Source organism: Loxodonta africana, chromosome 13 (assembly GCF_030014295.1).
Source record: "Loxodonta africana isolate mLoxAfr1 chromosome 13, mLoxAfr1.hap2, whole genome shotgun sequence".
NCBI lineage: Eukaryota > Metazoa > Chordata > Mammalia > Proboscidea > Elephantidae > Loxodonta > Loxodonta africana.
The window spans coordinates 10071690-10096974 of NC_087354.1; the positions used below are offsets into that span (position 1 = coordinate 10071690).

The 25285-nt window shown below is 42.9% G+C and overlaps 1 protein-coding gene across 1 annotated transcript in view; it reads left to right on the forward strand.

The window, feature by feature from the left end:
* TRPM1 (transient receptor potential cation channel subfamily M member 1) overlaps positions 1 to 25285 on the forward strand; it is a 138142-nt gene that overhangs the window by 6856 nt on the left and 106001 nt on the right. The window contains exons 2-5 of the mRNA XM_064296180.1: positions 19740 to 19819; positions 21827 to 22022; positions 23453 to 23666; positions 24351 to 24475. Of these exons, the coding sequence (XP_064152250.1) occupies positions 19740 to 19819; positions 21827 to 22022; positions 23453 to 23666; positions 24351 to 24475 (615 nt within the window). The remainder of the gene's footprint in view (positions 1 to 19739; positions 19820 to 21826; positions 22023 to 23452; positions 23667 to 24350; positions 24476 to 25285) is intronic.

A 25285-nucleotide genomic window follows, 5' to 3' on the forward strand; every position in this document is an offset into this window, starting at 1 on the left:
GAAGAAATTCAAGTTTTTCACCAACTTCTGTAGTCTGAAATTTATCAAACATACAATCCAGGTGGATTGACAATTACTGGTGAATGGAATGCAAAAGTTAAAAACAAGAAGGATCGATAGTTGGAAAATATGTCCTGGCGATAGAAATGATGCCAGAGATCACATGATAGAGTTTTGCAAGACCAATGACTTATTCATTGCAAATACTTTTTTCAACAATATAGGGGGGCAACTATATACATGGATCTCACCGGATGGAATACATAGGAATCAAATTGACTACATCTGTGGCAAGAGACCATGGAGAAGCTCAGTATCATCAGTCAAAAGAAGGCCAAGGCTGACTACAGAACATACCGTCAAATTGCTCATATGCAATTCAAGTTGAAGCTGAAGAAAATTAAAACAAGTTCTTTAGACAGGCCTATAAAACAAGCAATAACATACTTAGTCCAGCCATGTATACGAGACTAAATGGGCACACGGTCCAAATGCAAAGGCAAGAAGGCAGAAAGGAGCAGGAAAACTGGATGAATGAAAATGAGGAACCCAAGATCGAGAAGGGGAGTGTTGACACATCGCAGGATTGGCAAACAATGTCACAAAACAATTTGCATTTTAATTGTTAAATACAAAACTAATTTGCTCTGTAATCTTTCACCTAAAGGACACACACACACAAAAATTAAAACAAGTCTACAAGAGCCAAAGTATGGCCTTGAGTATATCCCACCTGAAATTGGAGACCATCTCAAGAATAGATTTGATGCATTGAACACTAATGACTGACTAGACGCATTATGGGATAACATCAAGGACATCATACATGAAGAAATCAAAAGGTCATTAAAAAGACAGGAAAGGGAGGGCGAGCCAAGATGGCAGAATAGACAGATGCTTCCGTTGAACCCTCTTTACAACAAAGACCCCCAAAAACAAGTGAAACGAGTATATTTGTGATAAGCTGGGAGCCCTGAGCATCAAAGGCAAGCTTAGACAACGAACTGAGGGGCAAGGGGAGGAAGAGACTGTTCAGAAGTGGAGAGCAATTGCCAGACCTGAATCATGGGGAGCCCTCAGGCACCATTCCCAGAGCGGCGGCAGTGGCAGCAGCGGTGGCAGCGGGCTGGTACTACCGTTTGGCCGTAGTTTCCTCCGGGAGGAGCAGCAGCCACCCAGCCCACTCACACCTCTGGAACCTGAGGAGAACACCGTACTCTCGGCAAAAGCTAAGTACTTGCATATATTTTCCTGCGCCTCCTCCCCTCCACACACAACCCCAAGCCGGCTTCAGCGGCTGAATCCCTGGGCCTGAGATAGACCCTGGTGAGCACCTAGAGCTGTCCTCCCAGCCTTGGGGAAGGAAAAAATTTGCAACTGGGGGAAAAGATAATTTGCTTGCTCCATTAACCAGGGGAGCTCAGGACAGAAGCGGCTCCTGTACAGGCATAAACCGTCCATGAACCTTGAGCACCTTTCCCTTCTGCATGGACCTGTGTGGGCCTATTTCGGGAGAATAGGCCCTGTTGGCAAACTCCAACCATTTCAGCTGTGCAGTGGAGAGGTGGGTGTTAGACGTTTGACATTGCTTTACCTATTAAACAAGGTCCTCACCTACCCACAAGAGGGACCTAAGGACTGGTAGCTCCACTCAGATCACCCAGCCACCTGCGACGGGGGTCCAAGGATAACTGGTACCTCCCAGTCCTTACAACAAAAACTTTGGCGTCCATGGTCCCTCTGCAGAACCCACCCACCACTACGCTCCAGGGAACAGAGACGTGTTTTCCTCAGAGACACTTGGGGGTCGGTTCTCAGCCCCCTGCCTTGTTCAGAGAGTGACCTGCTGCTGCAATCAGATACCTGTATATATGCCAATCACCCCTGCCCCTCTAAGACTGTATGACAGAGCCTGTACCACACACTTGATATCAGCTACCTGGAAACCTGAGCTGAATTCATACAAGAAAACTGAATGGACTCTAGACTGATATACTTGATAACAGCTCTAGCCAGCTGGGGACAGGATACCAGAGCTCCAAAGGTGGAAATAATCAAGGTAGTTCGCTCAAGCAACCCATAGGGGTATACCAAAACAAAACAAAGCAAGCAGCTACAACACAGTAAGTAATCATAAACTAATACAATACCTCCTAGATGGCTTGGAGATAACAGTCAGTATCAAGTCACATAAAGAAACAGGCCATGACTGATCACCTCAACAGGCTCTCAAAACAAAGAATCCAGGGATATTTTAGATGAAAGTGCATTCCTGGAATTACCAGATGCAGAATACAAAAGTTTAATATACAGAACCCTTCAAGACATCAGGAAGGAAATGAGGCAATACGCAGAACAAGCCAAGGAACACACAGAACACTCCACCCAACAGCAACCAAGTATACTTTCTTTTCTAGTGTACATGGAACATTCTCTAGGATAGACCACATATTAGGTCATAAAGCAAGCCTTAGCAGAATCCAAAATGTTGAAATATTACACACCATCTTCTCTGACCATAAGGCCATAAACATGGAAATCAATAACAGGAAAAGCAGGGAAAAGAAATCATACACTTGGAAACCGAACAATACCCTGCTAAAAAAGACTGGATTATAGAACACATTAAGGATGGAATAAAGAAATTCATAAAATCCAATGAGAATGAAAACACTTCCTGTCAGAACCTTTGGGACAGAGCAAAAGCGGTGCTCAGAGGCCAAATTATATCAATAAATGCACACATACAAAAAGAAGGAAGGGCCAAAATCAAAGAATTATCCCTACAAATTGAACAAATAGAAAGAGAGCAACAAAAGAAACCCACAGGCACCAGAAGAAAACAAATAAAAAAAATTAGAGCCAAAGTAAATGAAATAGAAAACAGAAAAACAATTGAAAGAATTAACAAGAACAAAAGCTGTTTTTTTGAAAAAATCAACAAAATTGATAAACCTCTGGCCAAACTGATAAAACAAAAACAGGAGAGGAAGCAAATAACCCGAATAAGAAATGAGATGGGCAATATTACAACAGACCCAACTGAAATGAAAAGAATCATATCAGAATACTATGAAAAACTCAAATTTGAAAACCTAGAAGAAATGGATGAATTCTTAGCAACATACTACCTACCCAAACTAACACAAACAGAAGTAGAACAACTAAATAGACCCATAACAAAAGAAAAGATTGAAAAGGTAATCAAAAACCTCCCAACAAAAAAAAAAGCTCTGGTCTAGAGGGCTTCACTGCAGAGTTCTACCAAACTTTCAGAGAAGAGTTAATTACTATTAAAGGTATTTCAGAGCATAGAAAAGGACGGAATACTACCAAACTCATTCTATGAAGCCACCATATCCCTGATACCAAAACCAGGTAAAGACACCACACAAAAAAAGAAAATTACAGACCTATATCCCTCATGAACTTAGATGCAAAAATCCTCAACAAAACTCTAGCCAATAGAATTCAACAACATATCAGAAAAATAATTCACCATGACCAAGTGCGATTCATACCAGGTATGCAGGGATGGTTCAACATTAGAAAAACAATTAATGTACTCCACCGCATAAATAAAACAAATGACAAGAATCACATGATTTTATCAATTGATGCAGAAAAGGCATTTGACAAAGTTCAACACTCATTCATGATAAAAACTCTCAGCAAAATAGGAATAGAAGGAAAATTCCTCAACATAATAAAGGACATTTACACAAAGCCAACAGCCAACATCACCCTAAAAAGAGAGAGCCTGAAAGCATTTCCACTGAGATCGGGAACCAGACAAGGATGCCCTTTATCACCACTCCTATTTAACATTGTGCTGAAAGTCCTAGCCAGAGCAATTAGGCTAGATAAAGAAATAAAGGGCATCCAGATTGGCAAGGAAGAAGTCAAAGTATCTCTATTTGCAGATGACATGATCTGATACACAGAAAACCCTAAGGAATCCTCCAGAAAACTACTGAAACTAATAGAAGAGCTCAGCAAAGTATCAGGATACAAGATAAACATACAAATATCAGTTGGATTCCTCTACACCAACAAAAACAACATCGAAGAGGAAATCACTAAATCAATGCCATTTACAGTAGCCTCCAAGAAGATAAAATACTTAGGAATAAATCTTACCAGAGATGTAAAAGACCTATACAAAGAAAACTACAGTACACTTCTGCAAGAAACCAAGAGAGACTTACATAAGTGGAAGAACATACCTTGCTCGTGGATAGGAAGACATAACATTATAAAAATGTCTATTCTACCAAAAGCGATCTATACATTTAATGCAATTCCGATCAAAATCCCAAGGACATTCTTTAATGAAATGGAGAAACAAATCACCAATTCCATATGGAAGGGAAAGAGGCCCCAGATAAATAAGGCATTATTGAAAAAGAAGAACAAAGTGGGAGGCCTTACTTTACCTGATTTTAGAACCTATTATACCGCCACAGTAGTCAAAACAGCCTGGTACTAGTACAACAGATACACGGACCAATGGAACAGAATTAATAATCCCGACATAAAGCCATCCACATATGAGCAGTTGATATTTGACAAAGGCCCCAAAACAGGTAAATGGGGAAAAGAGTCTTTTTAACAAGTGGTGCTGGCATAACTGGATATCCATCTGCAAAAAAAAAAAAAAAAGAAAGAAACAAGACCCATACCACATACCATGCACAAAAACTAACTTAAAATGGATCAAAGACCTAAATATAAAATCTAAAATGGTAAAGATCATGGAAGAAAAAATAGGGACAATGTTAGGAGCCCTAATACATGGCATAAACGGTATACAAAACATTATAAAGAATGTAGAAGAAAAACTAGATAACTGGGAGCTCCTAAAAATCAAACACCTATAGGGTTTTTTTTTTTTATGCTCATCCAAAGACTTCACCAAAAGAGTGAAAAGACTACCTACAGACTGGGAAAAAGTTTTTAGCTATGACATTTCTGATCAGCGCCTGATCTCTAAAATCTACATGATACTGCAAAAACTCAACTGCAAAAAGACAAATAACCCAATTAAAAAATGGGCAAAAGATATGAATAGACACTTCACTAGAGAAGACATTCAGGCAGCTAACAGATATATGAGGAAATGTTCATGATCATTAGCCATTAGAGAAATGCAGATCAAAACTACAGTGAGATTTCGTCTCACTCCAACAAGGCTGGCATTAATCTAAAAAACACAAAATAACAAATGTTGAAGAGGCTGTGGAGAGATTGGAACACTTCTACACTGCTGGTGGGAATGTCCAATGGTACAACCACTTTGGAAATCTCTTTGGCGCTTCCTTAAAAAGCTAGAAATAGAACTACCATACAATCCAGCAATCCCACTCTTTGGAATATATCCTAGAGAAATAAGAGCCTTTACACAAACAGATACATGCACACCCATGTTTACTGCAGCACTGTTTACAATAGCAAAAAGATGGAAACAACCAAGGTGTCCATCAATGGATAAATGGATAAATAAATTATGGTATATTCACACAATGGAATACTACACATCCATAAAGAACAGTGAGGAATCTCAAACATTTCATAACATGAAGGAACCTGGAAGGCATTATGCTGAGTGAAATTAGTCAGTTACAAAAGGACAAATATTGTATAAGACCACTATTATAAGAACTGGAGAAATAGTTTAAACTGAGAAGAAAACATTCTTTCATGGTTACGAGGGGGGAGGGAGGGTGGGAGAGGGGCATTCACTAATTAGATAGTAGATAAGAACTACTTTAGGTGAAGGGAAAGACAGCACACAATACAGGGGAGGTCAGCACAATTGGACTAAATCAAAAGCAAAGAAGTTTCCTGAATAAACTTAATGCTTCGAAGTTCAGCGTAGCAGGGGCAGGGGTCTGGGGACCATGGTTTCAGGGCACATGGAAGTCAATTGGCATAATAAAATCTATTCAGAAAACATTCTGCATCCCACTTTGAAGAGTGGCGTCTGGGGTCTTAAACGCTAGCAAGCAGCCATCTAAGATGCATCAATTGGTCTCAACCACCTGGATCAAAGGAGAATGAAGAACACCAAGGACACAAGGTGATTACAAGCCCAAGAGACAGAAAGAGCCACATGAACCAGCGACTACATCATCCTGAGACCAGAAGAACTAGATGGTGCCCGGCTATAACCGAGGACTGCCCTGACAGGAAACACAACAGAGAACCGCTGAGGGAGCAGGAGAGCAGTGAGATGCAGACCCCAAATTCTTATAAGACCAGACTTAATGGTCTGACTGAGACCGGAAGGACCCCAGTGGTCATGGCTCCCAGACCTTCTGTTGGGCCAGGACAGGAAACATTCCCAAAGCCAACTCTTCAGACATGGATTGGACTGGACAATGTGTTGGAGAGGGATGCTGGTGAGGAGTGAGTTTCTTGGATCAGGTGGACACTTGAGACTATGTTGGCATCACCTGCCTGGAGGGTAGATGAGAGGGTGGAGGGTGTTAGAAGCTGGCGAGATGATCACGAAAAGAGAGAGTGGAGGGAGAGAGCGGGCTGTCTCATTAGGGGGAGAGTAATTGGGAGTGTGTAGCAAAGTGTATATGGGTTTTTGCGTGAGAAAGTGACTTGATTTGTAAACTTTCACTTAAAGCACAATAAAAATTATTTTTAAAAAAAGACAGGAAACAAAGAAAAGACCAAAACAGATGTCAGAAGAGACTCTGAAACTTGCTCTTGAACACACAGTAGCTAAAGCGAATGGAAAAAATGATGAAGCAATAAAAGCTGAACAGAAGATTTCAAAGGGTGGCTCAAGAAGACGAAGTAAAGCATTATAATGAAATGTGTAAAACCCTGGAGTTAGAAAACCAAAAGGGAAGAATACACTTGACATTTCTCAAGCTGAAAGAACTGAAGAAAAAATTCAAGCCTCAAGTTGCAATATTGAAGGTGTCTGTGGGCAAAATATTGAACAACACAGGAAGCATCAAAAAAAGATGGAAGAATACACAGAGTCACTGTACCAAAAAGCATTGGTCGACATTCAGTCCTTTCAGGACGTAGCATATGATCAAGAGCTAATGGCATTGAAGGAAGAATTCCAAGCTGCACTGAAGGCATTTGTGGAAAAACAAGGGTCCAGGAATTGAGGGAATACCAACTGAGATGTTTCAACAAACAGAGGAAGCACTGGAGATGCTCACTTGTCTACACCAAGAAATTTGGAAGACAGCTACCTGGCCAAGAGGAGATCCATATTTGTGCCCCTTCCAAAGAAAAGTGATCCAACAGAATGGGGAAAATATTGAACAATATTGTTAATATCACACACAAGTAAATTTTTGCTGAAGATAATGAAAAGCAGTTGCAGCAGTATATCTACAAGGAGCTGCTAGAAATTCAAGACAGATTCAGAAGAGGACGTGGAATGAGGGCTATCATTGCTGATGTCAGATGGATCTTGGCTGAAAGCAGAGAATACCAGAAAAATGTTTGCCTGTGTTTTGTTGACTATGCAAAGGCATTTGACTATGTGGAGCGTGACAAATGATGGATAACTTTGTAAAGAATGGGAATTCCAGAACACTTAATTTTGCTCGTGAGGAATCTGTGCACAGACCAAGAGGCAATTGTTTGAACAGAACAAGGGGATACTTTGTGTTTTAAAGTCAGGAGAAGTATGTGCTGAAAGTGAAGAGGACTTGACACACTTACTGATGAAGACCAAAGACCACAGCCTTCCGTATGGATTATACCTCAACATAAAGAAAACAAAAATCCTCACAACTGTACCAATAAGCAATATTATGATAAATGGAGAAAAGATTGAAGTTGTCAAGGATTTCATTCTACTTGGATCCACAATCAACACCCATGGAAGCAGCAGTCAAGAAATCAAAGGACATATTGCTTTGGGAGAATCTGCTTCAAAAGACCTCTTTAAAGTATTGAAAAGCAAAGACGTCACTTTGAGGACTAAGGTGAGCTTGACCAAAACCATGGTGTTTTCAATCACCTATATGCATGGGAAAGCTGGACACTGTATAAGGAAGACCAAAGAAGAATTGATGCCTTTGAATTACGGTGTTGGTGGACTGCCTAAAGAGCGAACAATTCTGCCTTAGAAGAACAGCCAGAACGCTCCTTAGAAGCGAGGATGTAGAGACTTCATTTCACGTACTTTGGACATATTTTCAGGAAGGACCCATCCCTGGAGATGCACATCATGCTTGGTAAAGTAGAGGGTCAGTGAAAGAAAAGACCCCCAACAAGATGGATTGACACAGTGGCTGCAACGATAGACGTAGCAATGATTGTGAGGATGGCACAGAACAGGGCAGTGTTTCATCCTATTGTACATAGGGTCGCTGTAAGTTGGAACTGGCTTGATGGCGCTTAACAACATCATGGAAGATACTTTAAGATTATATAAGCATATATTACTCTTCAAAATTTTACACACTAGTTTTAACGTTCACTAGAGATTCTTAATGGCTGCCACAATGATGATTTTCTAATTCCACCATTCCTTATACCTGTATTAAATGCTTTCTACCGCAAGAAAGAACTTTCCCATCTCATTTGTTTATTCGTTCATTCATTCATTTATACTTATTATTTATTTTCATACTCAAATTATCACAAATAAGGCCAATGTGAGTACCTTCAAAGTGTCTCTTGCGTTCTTTGGACCTGTTCCCATGCCAAAAGTAAATAGTTCCTTACTTTCTGGCATGATGAGATGCTCCAGGCTCATCTTGCGTTTTCCCTGCCCCAGCCCTGGATTCAGCCATTTCTCCGAGGAGCCCTGCTCCCTTTTAGTAGAGCACGGTATTTAGAAACCAAGATTTGAGCACCGGTTATGCTCTTTGCCATCAAGGTGTTATTGCTTCTATGCCCTGTCCTTGGAGAGAGCTAGGAAACACGTGTATGTATATATGCGCACACATATATGTATATGTGTGAGAGGTATATGGCTCCCCAATATACCCCCAATGAGGTATATTGACCCCCAATTCTCTCCCCTGGAGTACGGGAGGCCCGGTGGCTGGCTTCTAATGAGTAGAATATGGCAAAAGTAATAAGATATGATGTCACAGATTAGGTTATAAAAAAAACTCTGGCTTCCCTCTTCTGCTTATTCACTCCGATGGAAGTCGGATGCCCTGTTTTGAGCTGCCCTATGGAGAGGGTCATGTGGCGAGGCCTTAGGCCATCAGCAAGGAACTGAATCCACATGAGTGAGCTTGAAAACTAATCCCGGTCAGCCAAGCCTTCAGCTGAGACCATAGCCCCCTGATACTGATATAGCTCAACTGAAGCCTTGTGAATGACCTAGCTAAGCTGTATCCAACTCCCGACCCTCAGAAACGGCGAGGTGATAAATGTCTGTTGTTTTAAGCCACTAAGTTTTTTTTTAATTGTTCTTTAGGTGAAAGTTTACAGCTCAAGTTAATTTCTCATACAAAAATTTATACACATATTGTTATGTGACTCAAGTTACAATCCCTGTAATGTGACAGCACACTCCCCCTTTCCGCCCCTGGTTTCCCCCGTCCCTCCAACCAGCTCTGTCCCTTTCTACCTTCTCATCCTGCCTCCAGCCATGAGCCACCCATTTGGTCTCGTGTATCTGCTTGGACTAAGAAGCACACTCTTCACAACTATTATTTTATGTTTTATAGTCCAGTCTAGTCTTTGTCTGAAGAGTTGGCTTCAGGAATAGTTTTAGTTCAGGGTTAACAGAGCATCTGGGGGCCATGGCTTTGAGGGTTCCTCCAGGCTCAGTCAGACCATTAAGTCTGGTCTTTTTACGTGAATTTGTGTTCTGCACCACACTTTTCTCCTGTTCCGTTAGGGGCTCTCCGTTGTGTTCTCTATTAGGGCGGTTATTGGTCAAGCCACTAAGTTTTGGGATAATTTGATATGCAGCAATAGATAAATAATATAATACGGTGTGTGTGTGAGAGAGATCACACACACACACACACACCTCCATCTGTTTTCACATCACTCTATGTATATTACAGTGAGTCCATACTGATAACTTCAGTTTCGGTCCCCACTTTCCACAATTGCAACTCCCGTCTCAGTCAGAGAGAAACCCAGCTCCCAGTACCTGCAATAGCATAGATGCATTTATTTGCTCAGTCCCAGAGCATGCATCAAGTGGTTTCAGAATCACTATCCCATATGTCTGTGGAAAAGCAGCCTACACACTGGAGTTCAATTTTTGTTTCGAGTTCTCGTTGTAGTATGTCTAAGGCATATAGTCCAAAAACTGTGAACCGTGGGATTTAAAACAAAACCAAACCAGGTATGCTGTCCCAGCTTCTCCAAGGAGTAAGGAGCAAATGCTCTACCTAGCCATTTTGCACTGGATGGTAATTAAGTCCATGTAAGGAAAGCGTCTTTTTTTTTTTTTTAAGGAAAGCGGGGTGGAGACTTCGGAGGCTGGCGCTCTGTGTTTATGCCTCTGAGCTGCTCACCTTCCTCTTATGAACACAAAGGCACCAAACACTGAGGCCAACAAAGTTGTTTTCAAGCAGTCATTAAACTATTTGGAGAGAAAAGTGTGTGATGTTGCTTTTTGAAGGCTCCTGGGGAAGAAGGGTTTGAATTGTAGCCATTCCCATTATTCAAAAGGAAGCCAAGTGACCAGGCGACCCTGGGTCTCCACAGGAAGGCTTGGGCTGGGTGGGACTCCTGGGTCCTTCCTGAAGCTCTGAAACCCGGAAGTTCTGTGCAAAGCTGGGGCCAGGACTGTGTGGAGCAAGAAATGCGGCACCAGGTCCTCGACATGACCTTGCTGGAGAGGCCCCCTGTGGCAAAAGGTGGTCACTGCAGCCCTCGGAGAAGGTGGCCTGCACAGCGACAAGAGAGGCCCCAACTCAGCGTTGCTGCCTTGGGGGTAGGGGTGGCAGGTATCTAGACACACAGGTGGCACCCTGGTCACAGGTCACCCTGCGGTGCTCCCCCGGAGACTGGGAAGCGGCCAAGGATGTGATGCTCTGACCTCCATGGTTTCTCCAAGATCTGAGTCAGGATTCTCCAGGTTCCACTTCATTCCCTGTGCTTGCCAACCCCACAAACAACCTCAGAGACACATACCCCACACACACACCACACATGTACACACGGTACATACACAGACATGACACACACACACTACACACTCACAGACATACATATATCACACATACACAGATACCACAAACACACACGACAGGCATACATGCCACCACACACACACACATCACATTATACACACACATTATACAAACACACACACACAAATACCACAAACACACACTAGGCCAGGTGTCATAGACAGCTCAAAGACCACCGGCTCCCAAGTGGGTGGACAGCTCCTCTCCACCCTTGCCTTCCACTGTGCTCTGACACTGAACCCCCAGGCACCCCACCCCCAAGCCCACTGCACACATGTTTCCTCTGCCTGTTTCCTCACTGCTCCCCTCCCTGGGAAGACTCTTCTCACTCTCATCACTCACTGACTCCCACAAATCCTGGGAGACAGACCACACTGGGGGCACCTCTGATAAGGGGCCTGTTCTTTCCCACTCTCAGCCCAAGGCTCCCCCTTTGTGTAGGGTGTCAGTCAAACTGCAGACAAGCTGGGGCCGTGGGTAAAGCCAGCAAGGCCACGCGGAGGTGGCTGGCACGAGGCAGGGCCTCCATGCTGAGTCTTCCGCCGCCTCCTTTGCCTTCTTCGAGCTGCCATCCCCGTGGGCACCCACTGTCTCCACCCCCATCACCCGATGGTGAACTACACTTGCCCGGGAGTTAGCTTCTCAGACGTCCCACAGCACCCATTGCAGCACTTGGCACAAAAAATGTCTCCAACAAATGGCTATCGATAACCTAGGGTTCAGTGAAGGAAAAACAGCAGCACTTAATTCCTAGCGTGATAGGGCTATGGGAGGAGTCCCTGGGTGAGGCAAACGATTAATGCACTCAGTTGCTAACCCAAAAGTTGGAGATTGGTGTTCACCCAGAGGTGCCTTGGAAGAATGGCTGGCAATCTACTTCAGAAAAATCACTCGTTAAAAACTCTGTGGACCATAGTCTACTCTGACACACATGGGGTCGCTGTGAGTTGGAGTGGACTCAATGACAACTGGTGGTTTTATAACTTGATGATCTTTCCCTAATGAGATACAGAGAGCGTCCTTTTTTAAATATATAACTATTTTTTCTAATAGCTGCAGAATATTCCACGGGTGAGTGTTCCATAACACAGAAAACAGTCCTCTGCTGACAGACAGTAGGTGATTTCCAGTCTTTTCATATCACAAACAATACTGCAATAAAATAACCATAAGCATGTGTTCAAGGATATCTGTAAAATAAAATCCTAGAAGTGGAATTGCTGGGTCAAAGGTTTATGCTTTGTAATTGGGATAAATTATTGTCAGTTGCCCTCCGTGGATATTGTACCAATTTACAGGCTTGGCAGCTGTGTTAGATAAGTGCCTGTTTCCTTACAGTCTTGGATTTTTAATTATAAAAATTAACTTTCAGTGAATCTGAGCACCGGTTAGAGAGTCCGCTGGTAGAATGACCATGGCATGGGGGGCCTGCAGCGCTGGAGGAGATGGCGTCTTTGGGAGCAAAGCAAGAGACTTGCAGACTTTGTCCGTCTCCTCCAGAAACTCTCCTTCGCACCAGGACTCCCTGAGCACCAGCTCTTAGTGGGCTCTTTCCTCCCCAGGGGCACCACTCCACTGGAGCAGACTTCTGTGTACATGCAGTTCCAAGTCTTTTTGTCTAATTCTCTCTGTCTCTTCATAGCAATAAAAGTTTGCTTGTGGCTACCAGGGACTGGGAAGGTACTGATGGCTCAGTAGTAGAATTCTCGCCTCCATGCAGGAGACCTGGGCTCGATTCCCAGCCAAGACACCTCATGCACAGCCACCGCCTGTCCGTCAGTGAAGGCTTGCATGTTGCTATGACACTAAACAGGTTTGAGAGGAGCTTCCAGACTAAGATGGACTAGGAGGAAAGGCCTGGCAACCCGCTTTCAAAAATCAGCCAACGAAAACCCTAGAGATCGCAATGGTCCAATGTACAACATGGGGATGGCGCACCATGGGGCAGCATTTTGTTCCATTGTGCGTGCAGTCGTCATGAGTCAGGGCAACCTGACAGCAGCTAGCAACAACAACAACCAGGGATGGCAGAGGGGGAGGGGAATCACTGCCCTAGGGGCACTGAGTCTCTGTTCAGTGATGAAAAAGTCTGGCCACACAACACTGCAAACATAGTCAATGCCAGCGAACTGCACTCTCCACATGGCTGAAGTGGCAAAATCTTTACCACACACACCTTACCACAGAAAAAAATGTCTTAATGTTTACAGGTATTCAATCACCTTTAGGGAATCAAACCATAAACACGTGTATGCTTACAGCCACACGCCAGGCAGGATGTGGGCACTTTATATGCGCAGTTATCTAACATTCATGGACTAGTCCCCCTGTTTTACTGGTTAAACGACCCAGATTCAGAAATTAACTAACCATTGGGGAAGCTGCAGGATGAGCTGGGCCATCCCTTCAGTTCCCGTTGACAGGGAAATTCATCTCGATTTTGTAAAAGAGCAATTGAGCAGCTTTGAGTCATTTTCCATGTCTAGAAAATGTTCCCTTCTATTTTAGGGGCCTTTCATTTTTCTTTCTTGTCTTAGAACTATTTCAAGATTTTCCAATCTAAATACGTGTTTCCTTACAAAAGGCAGATGTTGTTTCCTAAGAAAGAGTCCTTCTGTCCCTTCTTCCCTCTGATTAACCCACCCTCGGTTCCTCTTGCCTCACCTGGAAGAGTTCACAGTGACAGCTCCATATTCCATGTTACACAGTGATGGCTGAAGTTTGCTGGGCAAGCAGTGACCAGACAAGTGGCTCCTTTGAGGTCCATTATTTCAACCATCTGGAGACAAATGAAGGTTCTGCATGCAGTGATGACCAGAAGTTTGTCTGGAGCAAGGACTCACTGTTTGTCCATCCACACATCCATACATACACCCATAGTACAAACATTTATGAAGAGCCCACTGTGCCCCAAAAGCTGGTGAAGAGACACAATAGCTTCTCCTCGGGATAAAGCAGAGGGGCACTAAGAGCTCCCCTTCGGGCCCCCATCACCCAAGGACCACCAGGGAAGGCTCTATACAGATCAAGCCCATTGAGCCAGACTTCCAGACAGGACTCATTCTTTAGGTGTGGCTGGAAGGCAGTGGGAATGGCAACAGGAAGTCTGATGATGTAGGATGAGGAGGGAGCAAAGACAGCCCCTCAGAGTCTCCACTCAAGGACATGATGAGAGTTCCACCTGGGAAGATGGTTGTTCTTGTACAAAAGGCTGCATGCCAGGTGGAGGACCTTCACTCTAATTTCTGGGAGTCACTAAAGGGGCTTAGCAGAGGAGTCATGCATCCACTCTGCATCTGCCCATGGGGGTGGGGAATGAGGAGGAAGATTCTGAAGGCAGCGAGGATGAAGTAAATATTCCTGAAATAATCAGGGCTTGAAAAGGCCCACTGATATTTTGAAACTAGCTCTGAAGGCAGCACCAGCCTTTCCTTATTCGGATGCCCCTTTCCTTCTCCTTTCATCTTGAAAGGTGCTCCTTTGGGTGGTGCAAATGATCAACAAGCTCCACTGCTAACCAAAAGATTGGAGGTTCAATTTGGTACACAGCAAAAGCAGTGCTCAGAGGTCAATTTATGGCAATAAACACACACATCCTAAAAGAAGAAAGGGCCAAAATCAAAACATTAATTCTACAACTTGAACAAATAGAAAGAGAGCAGCAATAGAAGCCCATGGGCACCGGAAGAAAGGAAGTAATAAAAATTAGAGCAGAAATAAATAAAATCGAGAATAGCAAAAAAATTTGAAAGAGTTAACAAGACCAAAAGCTAGTTCTTTGAAAAAATCAACAAAATCAATAAACTACTGGCCATATTGACAAAAGAAAAACAGGAGACAAAGCAAGTAACTCAAATAAGAAATGAGATGGGCGATATCACAACAGACCCAACTGAAATTAAAAGAATCATAACAGAATACTATGAAAAATTATACTTTAACAAATTTGAAAACCTAGACGAAATGGACAAATTTCTAGAAACACACTACCTACCTAAACTAACACAAACTGAGGTAGAAAAACTAGATAAACCTATAACAAAAAAAAAAAAGAGATTGAAGAGGTAATTAAAAAATTTCCAACAAAAAAAAAGCCCTGGCCCTGATGGCGTCGCTAGAGAATTCTACCAAACTTTCAGAAAAGAGTTCACATCACTACTACTAAAGGTGCTTCAGAGCATAGAAAAGGATGGAATACTCCAGACCCATTCTATGAAGCCAGCATAACCCTGATACCAAAACCAGGCTAAGACACCACAAAAAAAGAAAATTACCAACCAATATCACTCATGAACTTAGACACAAAAATCCTCAACAAAATTCTAGCCAATAGAATTCAACAACATAGCAAAAAAAAATAATTCACCATGAACAAGTGTAATTCATACCAGATATGCAGGGATGGTTCAACATTAGAGAAAAACAGTCAATGTAATCCATCACATAAATAAAACAAAAGACAAGAACCACATGATCTTATCAATTGATGCAGAAAAGGCATCAGGATAAAAAAAAAAAAAACTCTCAGCAAAATAGGAATAGAAGGGAAATTCCTCAACATATTAAAGGGCATTTGTACACAGCCAGCAGCCAACATCATCCTAAATGGAGAGAATCTGAAAGCGTTCTCCTTGAGAACAGGAACCAGACAAGGATGCCCTTTATCACCGCTCTTATTCAACATTGTGCTGGAGGTCCTAGCCAGAGCAATTAGGCCAGAAAAAGAAATAACAGCATCCAAATTGGTAAGAAAGAAGTAAAAGTATCCCTATTTGCAGATGATTGCTATGAGTCAGAATTGACTTGACAGCACTGGGTTTTTTTGTTTGTTTGTTTGTTTGTTTTATGATCTTACAGAAAACCTCAAAGAATCCACAAGAAAACTACTGAAACTAATAGAAGATTTCAGGAAAGTATCAGAATACAAGATAAACATACAAAAATCAGTTGGATTCCTCTGATGAACAAAGAGAACTTCGAAAAGGAAAATCACCAAATGAATACCATTTGCAATAACCTCCAAGAAGATAAAATATTTAGGAGTAATTCTAAACAGACACATAAAAGACCTATACAAAGAAAACTGCAGGACGCTATTGCAAGAAACCTACATAAGTGGAAAAACATACCTTGCTCATGGATAGAAAGATTTAACATTGTGAAAATGTCAATTCTACCCAAAGAGATCTACAGATACAATGCAATCCAGATCCAAATTCCAATGAGATTTTTTTTTAATGAGATGGAGAAACAAATCACTAACTTCATATGGAAAGGGAAAAGACCCCAAATAAGTAAAGAATTACTGAAGAAGGACAAAGTGGGAGGCCTCACAGTACCTGATTTTAGAACCTGTTATACAGCCACAGTAGTCAAAACAGCCTGGTACTGGTACATCAACAGATACACAGACCAAAGGAACAGAATTGAGAATCCAGACGTAAATTCATCCACTATGAGTAGCTGATATTTGACAAAGGCCCAAAGTCCATTAAACAGGGAAAAGGCAGTCTCTTTAACAAATGATGCTGGCATAACTGGATATCCATCTGCAAAAACATGGAACAAGACCCATACCTCATACTATGCACAAAAACTAACTCAAAATGAATCAAATACCTAAATATAAAACCTAAAATGATAAAGATCTTGGAAGAAAAAATAGGGACAACCCTAAGAGCCCTAATACATGGCATAAACAAAATGCAAAACATAATAATGCGTAAGCACCAGAAAAGAAACTACATAACTGCGAGCTCCTAAAAATCAAGCACATGTGCTTACCAAAAGAGTAAAAAGACAACCTACAGACTGGGAAAAAAAATTTTGGGTACAACATACCTGATCAGGGTCTAATCTCTAAAATCTACAAGATACTGCAAAACTTCAACAATAGAAAGACAAATAACCCAAATAAAAAATGGGCAAAGGATATGAGCAGGCACTTCACCAAGGAAGACATTCAGGTGGCTAACAGATACATGAGGAAATGCTCACGATCATTAGCCGTTAGAGAAATGCAAATCAAAACTACAAAAGAGATACCATCTCACCCCAACGATTTTTTTTTTTTTTTCTAGTGCGGCTAGCATTAATCCAAAAAACACAAAATAATAAATGTTGGAGAGGCTGTGGAGAGGCTGGAACACTTATACACTGCTGGTGAGACTGTAAAATGGTACAACCACTTTGGAAATCAATTTCACGCTTCCTTAAATACCTAGAAATGGAAGTACCATACGATCCAGCAATCCCACTCCTTGGAATATATTCTAGAGAAATAAGAGCTGTCGCATGAATAGATATATGCACACCCATGTTCATTTCAGCACTGTTCACAATAGCAAAAAGATGGAAACAACCTAAGTGTCCACCAACAGACAGATGGATAAACAAATTGTGGTATATTCACACAATGGAATACTATGCAACGATAAAGAACAATCATGAATCCATGAAACATCTCACAACATGGATGAATCTGGAAGGCATTATGCTGAGTGAAGTTAGTCACAAAAGGACAAATATTGTAGGAGATCATTATTATAAGAACTCAATAAAAGGTTGAAACACAGAAAACATTCTTTGATTGTTACAAGAGTGGGGAGGAGAGAGGGGAATTTGCTAACTAAATAGTAGACAAGAATCAAGTTAGGTGAAGGGAAGGACAACACACAATACAAGGAATGTCAGCCCAATTAGGCTAAAACAAAAACTAAGACATTTCCCGAATACAACCAAACACTTTGAGGGACGTAGTAGCTGGAGCTGGGGCCTGGAGACCATGGTTTTAGGAGACATCTAGGTCAAATGGCATAATAAAGTTTATTAAGAAAATGTTCTGCATCCCACTTTGGTGAGGGCATCTGGGGTCTTAAGAGCTTTTGAGTGGCTATCTAAGATACATCAATTGGTCCCAAACCACCTGGAGCAAAGGAGAATGAAGAACACCAAAGACACAAGGAAAATATTAGCCCAAGAGACAAAAGGGCTGCATAAACCAGAGATTCCATCAGCCTGAGACCAGAAGAACTAGATGGTGCCCAGCTACCACCAATAACCACCCTGACAGGGAACAAAATAGAGAGTCCCTGACGGAGCAGGAGAAAAATGGGGTACAGAACTCAAATTCACATAAAAAGACTAGACTTAATGGTCTGACTGAGAGTAGAGGAACCCAGAAGACATGGCCTCTGGACTCTTTGTTAACCCAGAACTAAAACAATTCCTGAGGCCAACTCTCAGACAAAGATTAGACTGGACTATAGAAGATAAAATAATATTCATGAAGAATGTGCTTTTTCATTCAAGTAGACACACGAGACTAAATGGGCAGCTCCTGTCCAGAGGTGGAATGATAAGGCAGAAAGGGATAGGAGCTGGTTTAATGGCCATGGGAAATCTGGGGTATAAAGGGGAGAGTGCTGTCACATTATAGGGATTGCAAGTAGGGTGACATAACAATATGTGTACAAATTTTTGTATGAGAAACTAACCTGAGTTGTAAACTTCCACCTAAAGCACTATAAAAAAAGTAAATAAATAAATAAGAAGACTGGAAGTTCGAGTCAACCCACATGTGCCTCAGAAGAAGAGCCTGGTGATCTACTTCCTAAAAGTCAGCCTTTGAAAACCCTGTGGAGCACAGTTCTACTCTGATATACATGGGGTCACCATGACTAAGAATTGACTCAGTGGAAACTGGTACCAGTCCTTTTTAAAAGTACTCAACTCAAGCTTATAATTGAAAATGACTTTAAAATGACAGAAGTCACATTAGCACTATTATCCACAAATCAACAGCCTTTGAGATTCTTGGGTACCTGGGTCTGAGTGGCGGGTAGCCACGGCTGAGGAGTGGCTGGGGCTATTGCCGTCAAGCAAGTTAAATGGAAGGAGGCAAAGACCAGGCTGAGGGTCAGGGCGGCCACAGAGGCAAGGTGTTTCATGCTGGAAAGGGTCTACCTGCACCATCTCCGTGGAGGCATGCTGAGTCCAAGCCGTTTCTCTTAAAAGGAATGACAGCTAAGATCCTTAAAGACTTGCATCAACCAGTGAAGGTGGCTGTTCCAATATCTCACCACTCGTCTGTCAGTTTGTCCTACTCTGGTGGCTTGGATGTTGTTATCATACTGGAAGCTATACCAACCGGTATTTCAAATACAGGTAGGGTCACCCATAGTGGACAGGTTTCAGCAGTGCTTCCACACTAAGACAGACTAGAAAGAAAAGTCTGGTGACCCACTTCAGAAAATGAGTCAATGAAAATCCTATGGATCACAACTGAATATTGACTGATATAGTGCTGGAAGATGTCCCCTCTGGGCTGGAGCTACAACAATGAACTGAACCATATCTACCAATGACCACGAGGATGGTGGAGGACGGGGAAGCATTTCATTCTGTTGTACATAAGGTCATCACGAATAGGAGCTGACTTGCTGACAACTAATAACAATGATAATTCCAATGTTATGGGCAAAATTCCTGTTAGTAGCAGAGTCATTTTATAAAAATAAAAGGGTGAACTCTGGTGATGGTTTCTGAATATATCTGTCTCATTTCCACCTTTTTCTCTTCCAGGGTCAGAAATCTTGGATCGAGAAAACTTTTTGCAAGAGGGAATGTATCTGTGTAATTCCGAGCACTAAAGACCCAAACAGGTAAATTAGAAGCTGTAATTCAGACATTATCCAAGGTGGCACTTGCCCGCCAGTTATCCAGCAATGATTCCTCTGGTGTTTGTGGGAGAGGGAAGAGGAGTCAAGAAGAGTGGCCAGAATCTAGCCCCGCATAAGTCATTAACCAGGAAACACTTGGGCTAATAAGCTCCTCTATTAAAATGCACAAACATCCTTGGCAGAGTTGCTACCTACCATTCACCTCTAATGTGAGCTCTCAGACCCAGGTGGGCCCACAGCTTCCCATAGTCATAGAGAGGTTAGGGTGCTGAGGGCTTTACAGACTGTCAGGAGTCTTCTGGGCCTCTTCAGTTGTGTTTTATAATACATTTACATGAGAGATAGCTTCCATCACAGCAAAGAGCTGAGTGGTTAAGCGAAGTAGAAATAACTTCATTAAAGGGATTGATTTGTACACAAAATGTCAGACGATTTCATTTTGGCATCTGTTAGAAACTGAACAGGTCTCCTAAAGCCACACAAGCAGACAGAGATGAATCTAGCTGAAACTTCTCGTCTCTGATGGCACGGGCTGAGACTGGGCTGAGGAGGTAATTTATTCATACTTTTGTGCCATATGGATCTGCCCAGGTGGGATCACTGACACTCCTAGAGATGATCTGGTTTGAATTTATATGACACCTGTAATCACAGCCCCCCATACCTCCGACCGCTCCCCTCTACCCACCACCCCAAGGCTTCTCTCCCTTCCTGGAGGCCCGTGATTACCCCAAGGTAAGATGTACCATATGGGACAACTCTAGTGGTACCAAAGTCTCCCCTTCTGTTACATATGCCCTCCATATTTCAGAGACATCCAGAGCCTGTCTATGTCACTCCTCTTTAGCACGTGTGAAGCCACAGTCCCTCACACAGACAAGTGGCCTGGTAGTAGAGGAAGCAGCAAGGGCATCAGGGCTCACACCCACCCACGAACTCCGTGAGTTCTCTAGCCAGGGCCAGAAAACCCGTGCCACCAAGAAAATAGCCTAGAAACAGAGGCAGAGAGTTGTAGGCTGGCCCTAGGAAGCTGTGGGTGGCAAGGGCCACCACACACCTGCACCACCCATCCGGTGCAAGAAAGATGCCGCTCTAGTTCCTAAGCAGGCTCCATCCCCTGTGCTTCATTCCCCAGCTCACTGCCTCCATCCAGGCTCTCTAGACCCACCCCCTGGCAAGTGTGACTGCCCATGAGGGCCCGTCAGGTCCAGAAGCGGCTTCAGTCCTCCCCCAGTAGCTTCTCAGGCCACTTACCCCTAGATTTCAGCTCCACCAACACTTACCACCCCAGGCTACTGCTGTTCTCCCAACAGACTTCTCATGCTTTAGGTGAGTCCAGTCCACTCAGGTATGGAGCAGCCTAATGACTGACTGACTAACAAAACCTGGGCCAGCTAGGAAAGGAAATTGGCACGAGACCAAGTAATACACTCAGAGAAGACTAGAAAGAAAACCCAAAGCCAGAGCGCAAAAGGCTGGCTGAGTCATGGAGAGAGGCTGTAGAACAAGATCCCCAGATCTGGGGTAGGTGATGACCCAATGGGAGAAAAAGAAACAATTGGTCTCTTTGAAATATACTTTCAACATTACTATGTAGAGAAATGTTTTACAAAGCGAAAGAAGAATTAAAAAATATCAGAAACTCTTGACTAATGGAAGATTAACTCAGCTGTTCTGAGTGTATTGTACTTTTCACAGTATGTTCAGTAATTAATGCCCATATTGATGTTGTGAAGACATAAAAAGAATTAAAATATATTTAGTAAGGAAGGGCAATCACCCAATGTGTTTAAAATAGATCGGTATGTAAATAAATATGCATTGATTATCTGGCATTTCTGTTTCCAGTAAAGTTGGGTAAGTGAGGGGTTAGAATGCCCCTGTTCAGGGGCAACTCACCTGTCCAGGTTAACGCATCAGAGATAATGGGGTGCCGGGGAGGGGGGAGGAAAATGTTATAGAAAGACTGTGCTTTGCCTTTGTTTTCAGGTGTTGCTGTGGCCAGCTCACCAGCCAGCATATTCCTCCTCTGCCAAGTTTAACACCCGGCAAAAATGGAGAGGAGAACAAACAGGTGGAAACGCAGCCCGAAAAATGGTCTGTCAGCAAACATACCCAGAGCTACCCAACAGATTCATACGGGACTCTCGAATTCCAGGGCGGCGGGTATTCCAATAAAGCCATGGTAAGAGGACCTTGAGAAGTGGGGTGCCACTGAGACCACCGCTTCATCAGAGGCTAGCCTCCCACAGCCCCAGACTGTGGGTACCTGGGTCTTCTTTCAGGGATGTGGTTAAATCTTTCTGGATATTTCATTGTGAAACCAAGAGATACCTCTGCACACATGAATTTCTACCCATGGGATCTGGAAACTGGACACCACTGTAAAGAACATAGCGTGTCCTTTAAATCCATACCAAAGCTCTGAATCCGCAAACCATGCTCCAACCCAACCTTGCAACCACACGCCAACACCAGTGATGAGAGAGAAATTCTGGGGTATTTTTGATAATATGTGGACTACAAATCTCCTTAGACATGTGAGAAGCCCCTGGAGGGATTTCCCTCCTGAAGTCTGTTCACAGCCTCCCTTGGCAGAAGTCTTCCACATATGCAAATTAATAGAGTGCCCTCTGACTTTCTGATGGGTCCTGCCAGACAGGGAAGGCACGGTGGGCCTTTCAGCTAACTCTGAATAATACTTCCACAGGCCCAGCCAGATCCTTTCTAAAATTTCATTTTATCTTATGGGGCCCAACATCATTTTTCAGATAAAACCCAGTTTTGCTTCAATTCTACAACACACGATCTTCTGGAACAAACACAAAGCCAAACCTGTTACCGATAAGTCAATTCCGACTCATAGTGACCCTATAGGACAGAGTAGAACTGCTCCATAGGGTTTCCAAGGAGCTGCTGGTGGGTTCCAATTGCTGACCCTTGGTTAGCAGCCAAGCTCTTAACTACTGCGCCACCGAGGCTCCATTCTTCTGGAATAACACTCTAAATGTTGGCATGGACACAAAGAACCAATTCATAGAGTCCAAGTCATCTGACCATTAACCTCTTATCCCATTAAGTAGAAGGTCAAGTCCAGAGGCTGGTCCATGATCCCTGTTCCCAGAAGTCACTCAATTTGGCCAGTGAGCCACTGACCCAAAAATATCTTTGTCCAATCTCTTGGGGCATGGGTTTAACTGAGCAGCTTTAGAACTGACTCTCTCAAGGTTAGGGTTGCCATATAAAATACAGGATACTCAGTTACATTTGAATTTCAGATAAATGACAGATAATTTTTTAGTATAAGACAGCAGGTAACCTGGGTCTTCTTTCAAGGGCGTGGTTAAATCTTTCTAGTTATTTCTTTGCAAAACCAAGAGATACACACTTATGTTCCAAATATTGCATGGGACGTACTTACACTAAACCTTTTTCTGAAAGTCAAATGTAGCTGGGCATCCTGCATTTTTATTTGCTAAATCTGGTAACCCTATCCGAGGTTCACTTCATTTATTATCCACACAGTTCTTACTAGGATATGAGCAATAGCACTTTCCCTTTTGACAAGAGAAACAAAACTCAGAACAGGTGCTTAACATCCACACTGTTTTACAGTATATTCGCGTATCCTATGACACCAAACCAGATTCGCTGCTTCATCTCATGGTGAAAGACTGGCAGCTAGAACTCCCCAAGCTCTTAATATCCGTGCATGGAGGCCTCCAGAACTTTGAGATGCAGCCCAAGCTGAAGCAGGTCTTTGGAAAAGGCCTAATCAAGGCGGCCATGACCACTGGGGCCTGGATTTTCACCGGGGGAGTCAGCACTGGTGAGAACAGGCTTTCCTTTTACTTAAATATACCTACCTAGAGCTCATTATGAGTCCCAAAGAACTTCCTGATAATTAAGATCAAAGCCGTTGCATTTGAGAGTGTTTGTGACAAAAAATGAAATCTTTACTCAATAGCGTGTTTTTTTATTCAGGTATGATTCATATTTTTAAGCAGCAAATATAATAATAATAATGATAATGGTCAATGTTTCTGGAACATCCACCAGGTACCACTCCCTGAAATGAGCCCCGAGCAAGCATATTCTTCACTGAACCTCTCACAAATCTTTCCCCATTTTATGAGAGAAGAAACTGAGGCACAGAGAAGTTAAGTAAAATGCCAGGCAGTGTGGCTCTCAACTTCAGCTAAATGCAGCTGAAGATGGCCAGAGGGACCTCAGTTACTTCTGCCTTTTGATCCTGGAAACGTGTAGAGGAAATCTCTGTATAATTGTTTGGAGTTGTGCTGTGATTCTTCCTTTTCTAGGAGCCAGTGCAGGAGCACTACTTACTATGAGCCCAGACTTCCAGTGTGCTTTCTGTTAGTGATGAAGATCACTGTGTCTCAGCCCTGGTCCCTAGGAGTAAAGGGGCTCAAAGAAGGTGCCCCTAAAGTTCAGGAATGGTGGTGTGATGGGTAGTATAGAAGGGCCTAAAAATATGACTTCTCACCACTCACAGGTGTCATCAGCCATGTAGGGGATGCCTTGAAAGACCACTCCTCCAAGTCCAGAGGCCGAGTCTGTGCTATAGGGATTGCTCCCTGGGGCATCGTGGAGAACAAGGAAGACTTGGTCGGAAAGGATGTAAGTGTCTTCTCTCCAGACATTGGCAACTTTTAAAAATTGAACTCTATATTTTCAGGTAATTATAGATTCACATGTAGTTCTAAGAAATAATACAGAGATTCCATGCCTCTTTTACCTAGTTGCTCCCAGTGGTAACATCTTGCAAAATTATATAGTACACTATCACCACCAGGACATTGACATTGATACAGTCAAGATACAGAACATTTCCATCACCCTGAACCGCCCTTTCCTGGCCACACCCACCTCCCTCCCACCCCCTCCATAATCTCTGGCAACCACTAATCTGTTCTCCATTTCTACAATTTTGTCCTTTCAAGAATGGTGTATACATGGAATCATCTAGTGTATAACTCGTGGTGACCCATGTGTGCAGAGTAGAACTGCTCCATAGGGTTGTCAAGGCTGTGATTTTCCAAAAGCAGATTGCCAGGTCTGTCTTCCAAGGCACCTCTGGGTGGATTCGAACTGTTAACCTTTCAGCTAGCAGTCAGGCCCTTAACCATTGGCAGACTAGATGGCAACTAACAACAGCAGCATAGTAGATAACCTTTGGGATCGGCTGTTCTCACTCTCGGAAGAGCCATCCATGTGCAGCGCGCACCAATCATTTGTTCCTTCTTATTGCTGAGCGGTGTCCTGGGGTACGGGGGGACTGCTGCTTGCTTCACCGCTCATCGGTTGAAGACGTTTGGGTTGTCTCCAGCTTGGAGCTAGCACAGATAAAGCTGCCATGAACATGTGTGTACAGATTTTTGTATGAACATAAGCTGTTATTTCTCTGGGATAAGTGCCCAGAAGTACAAT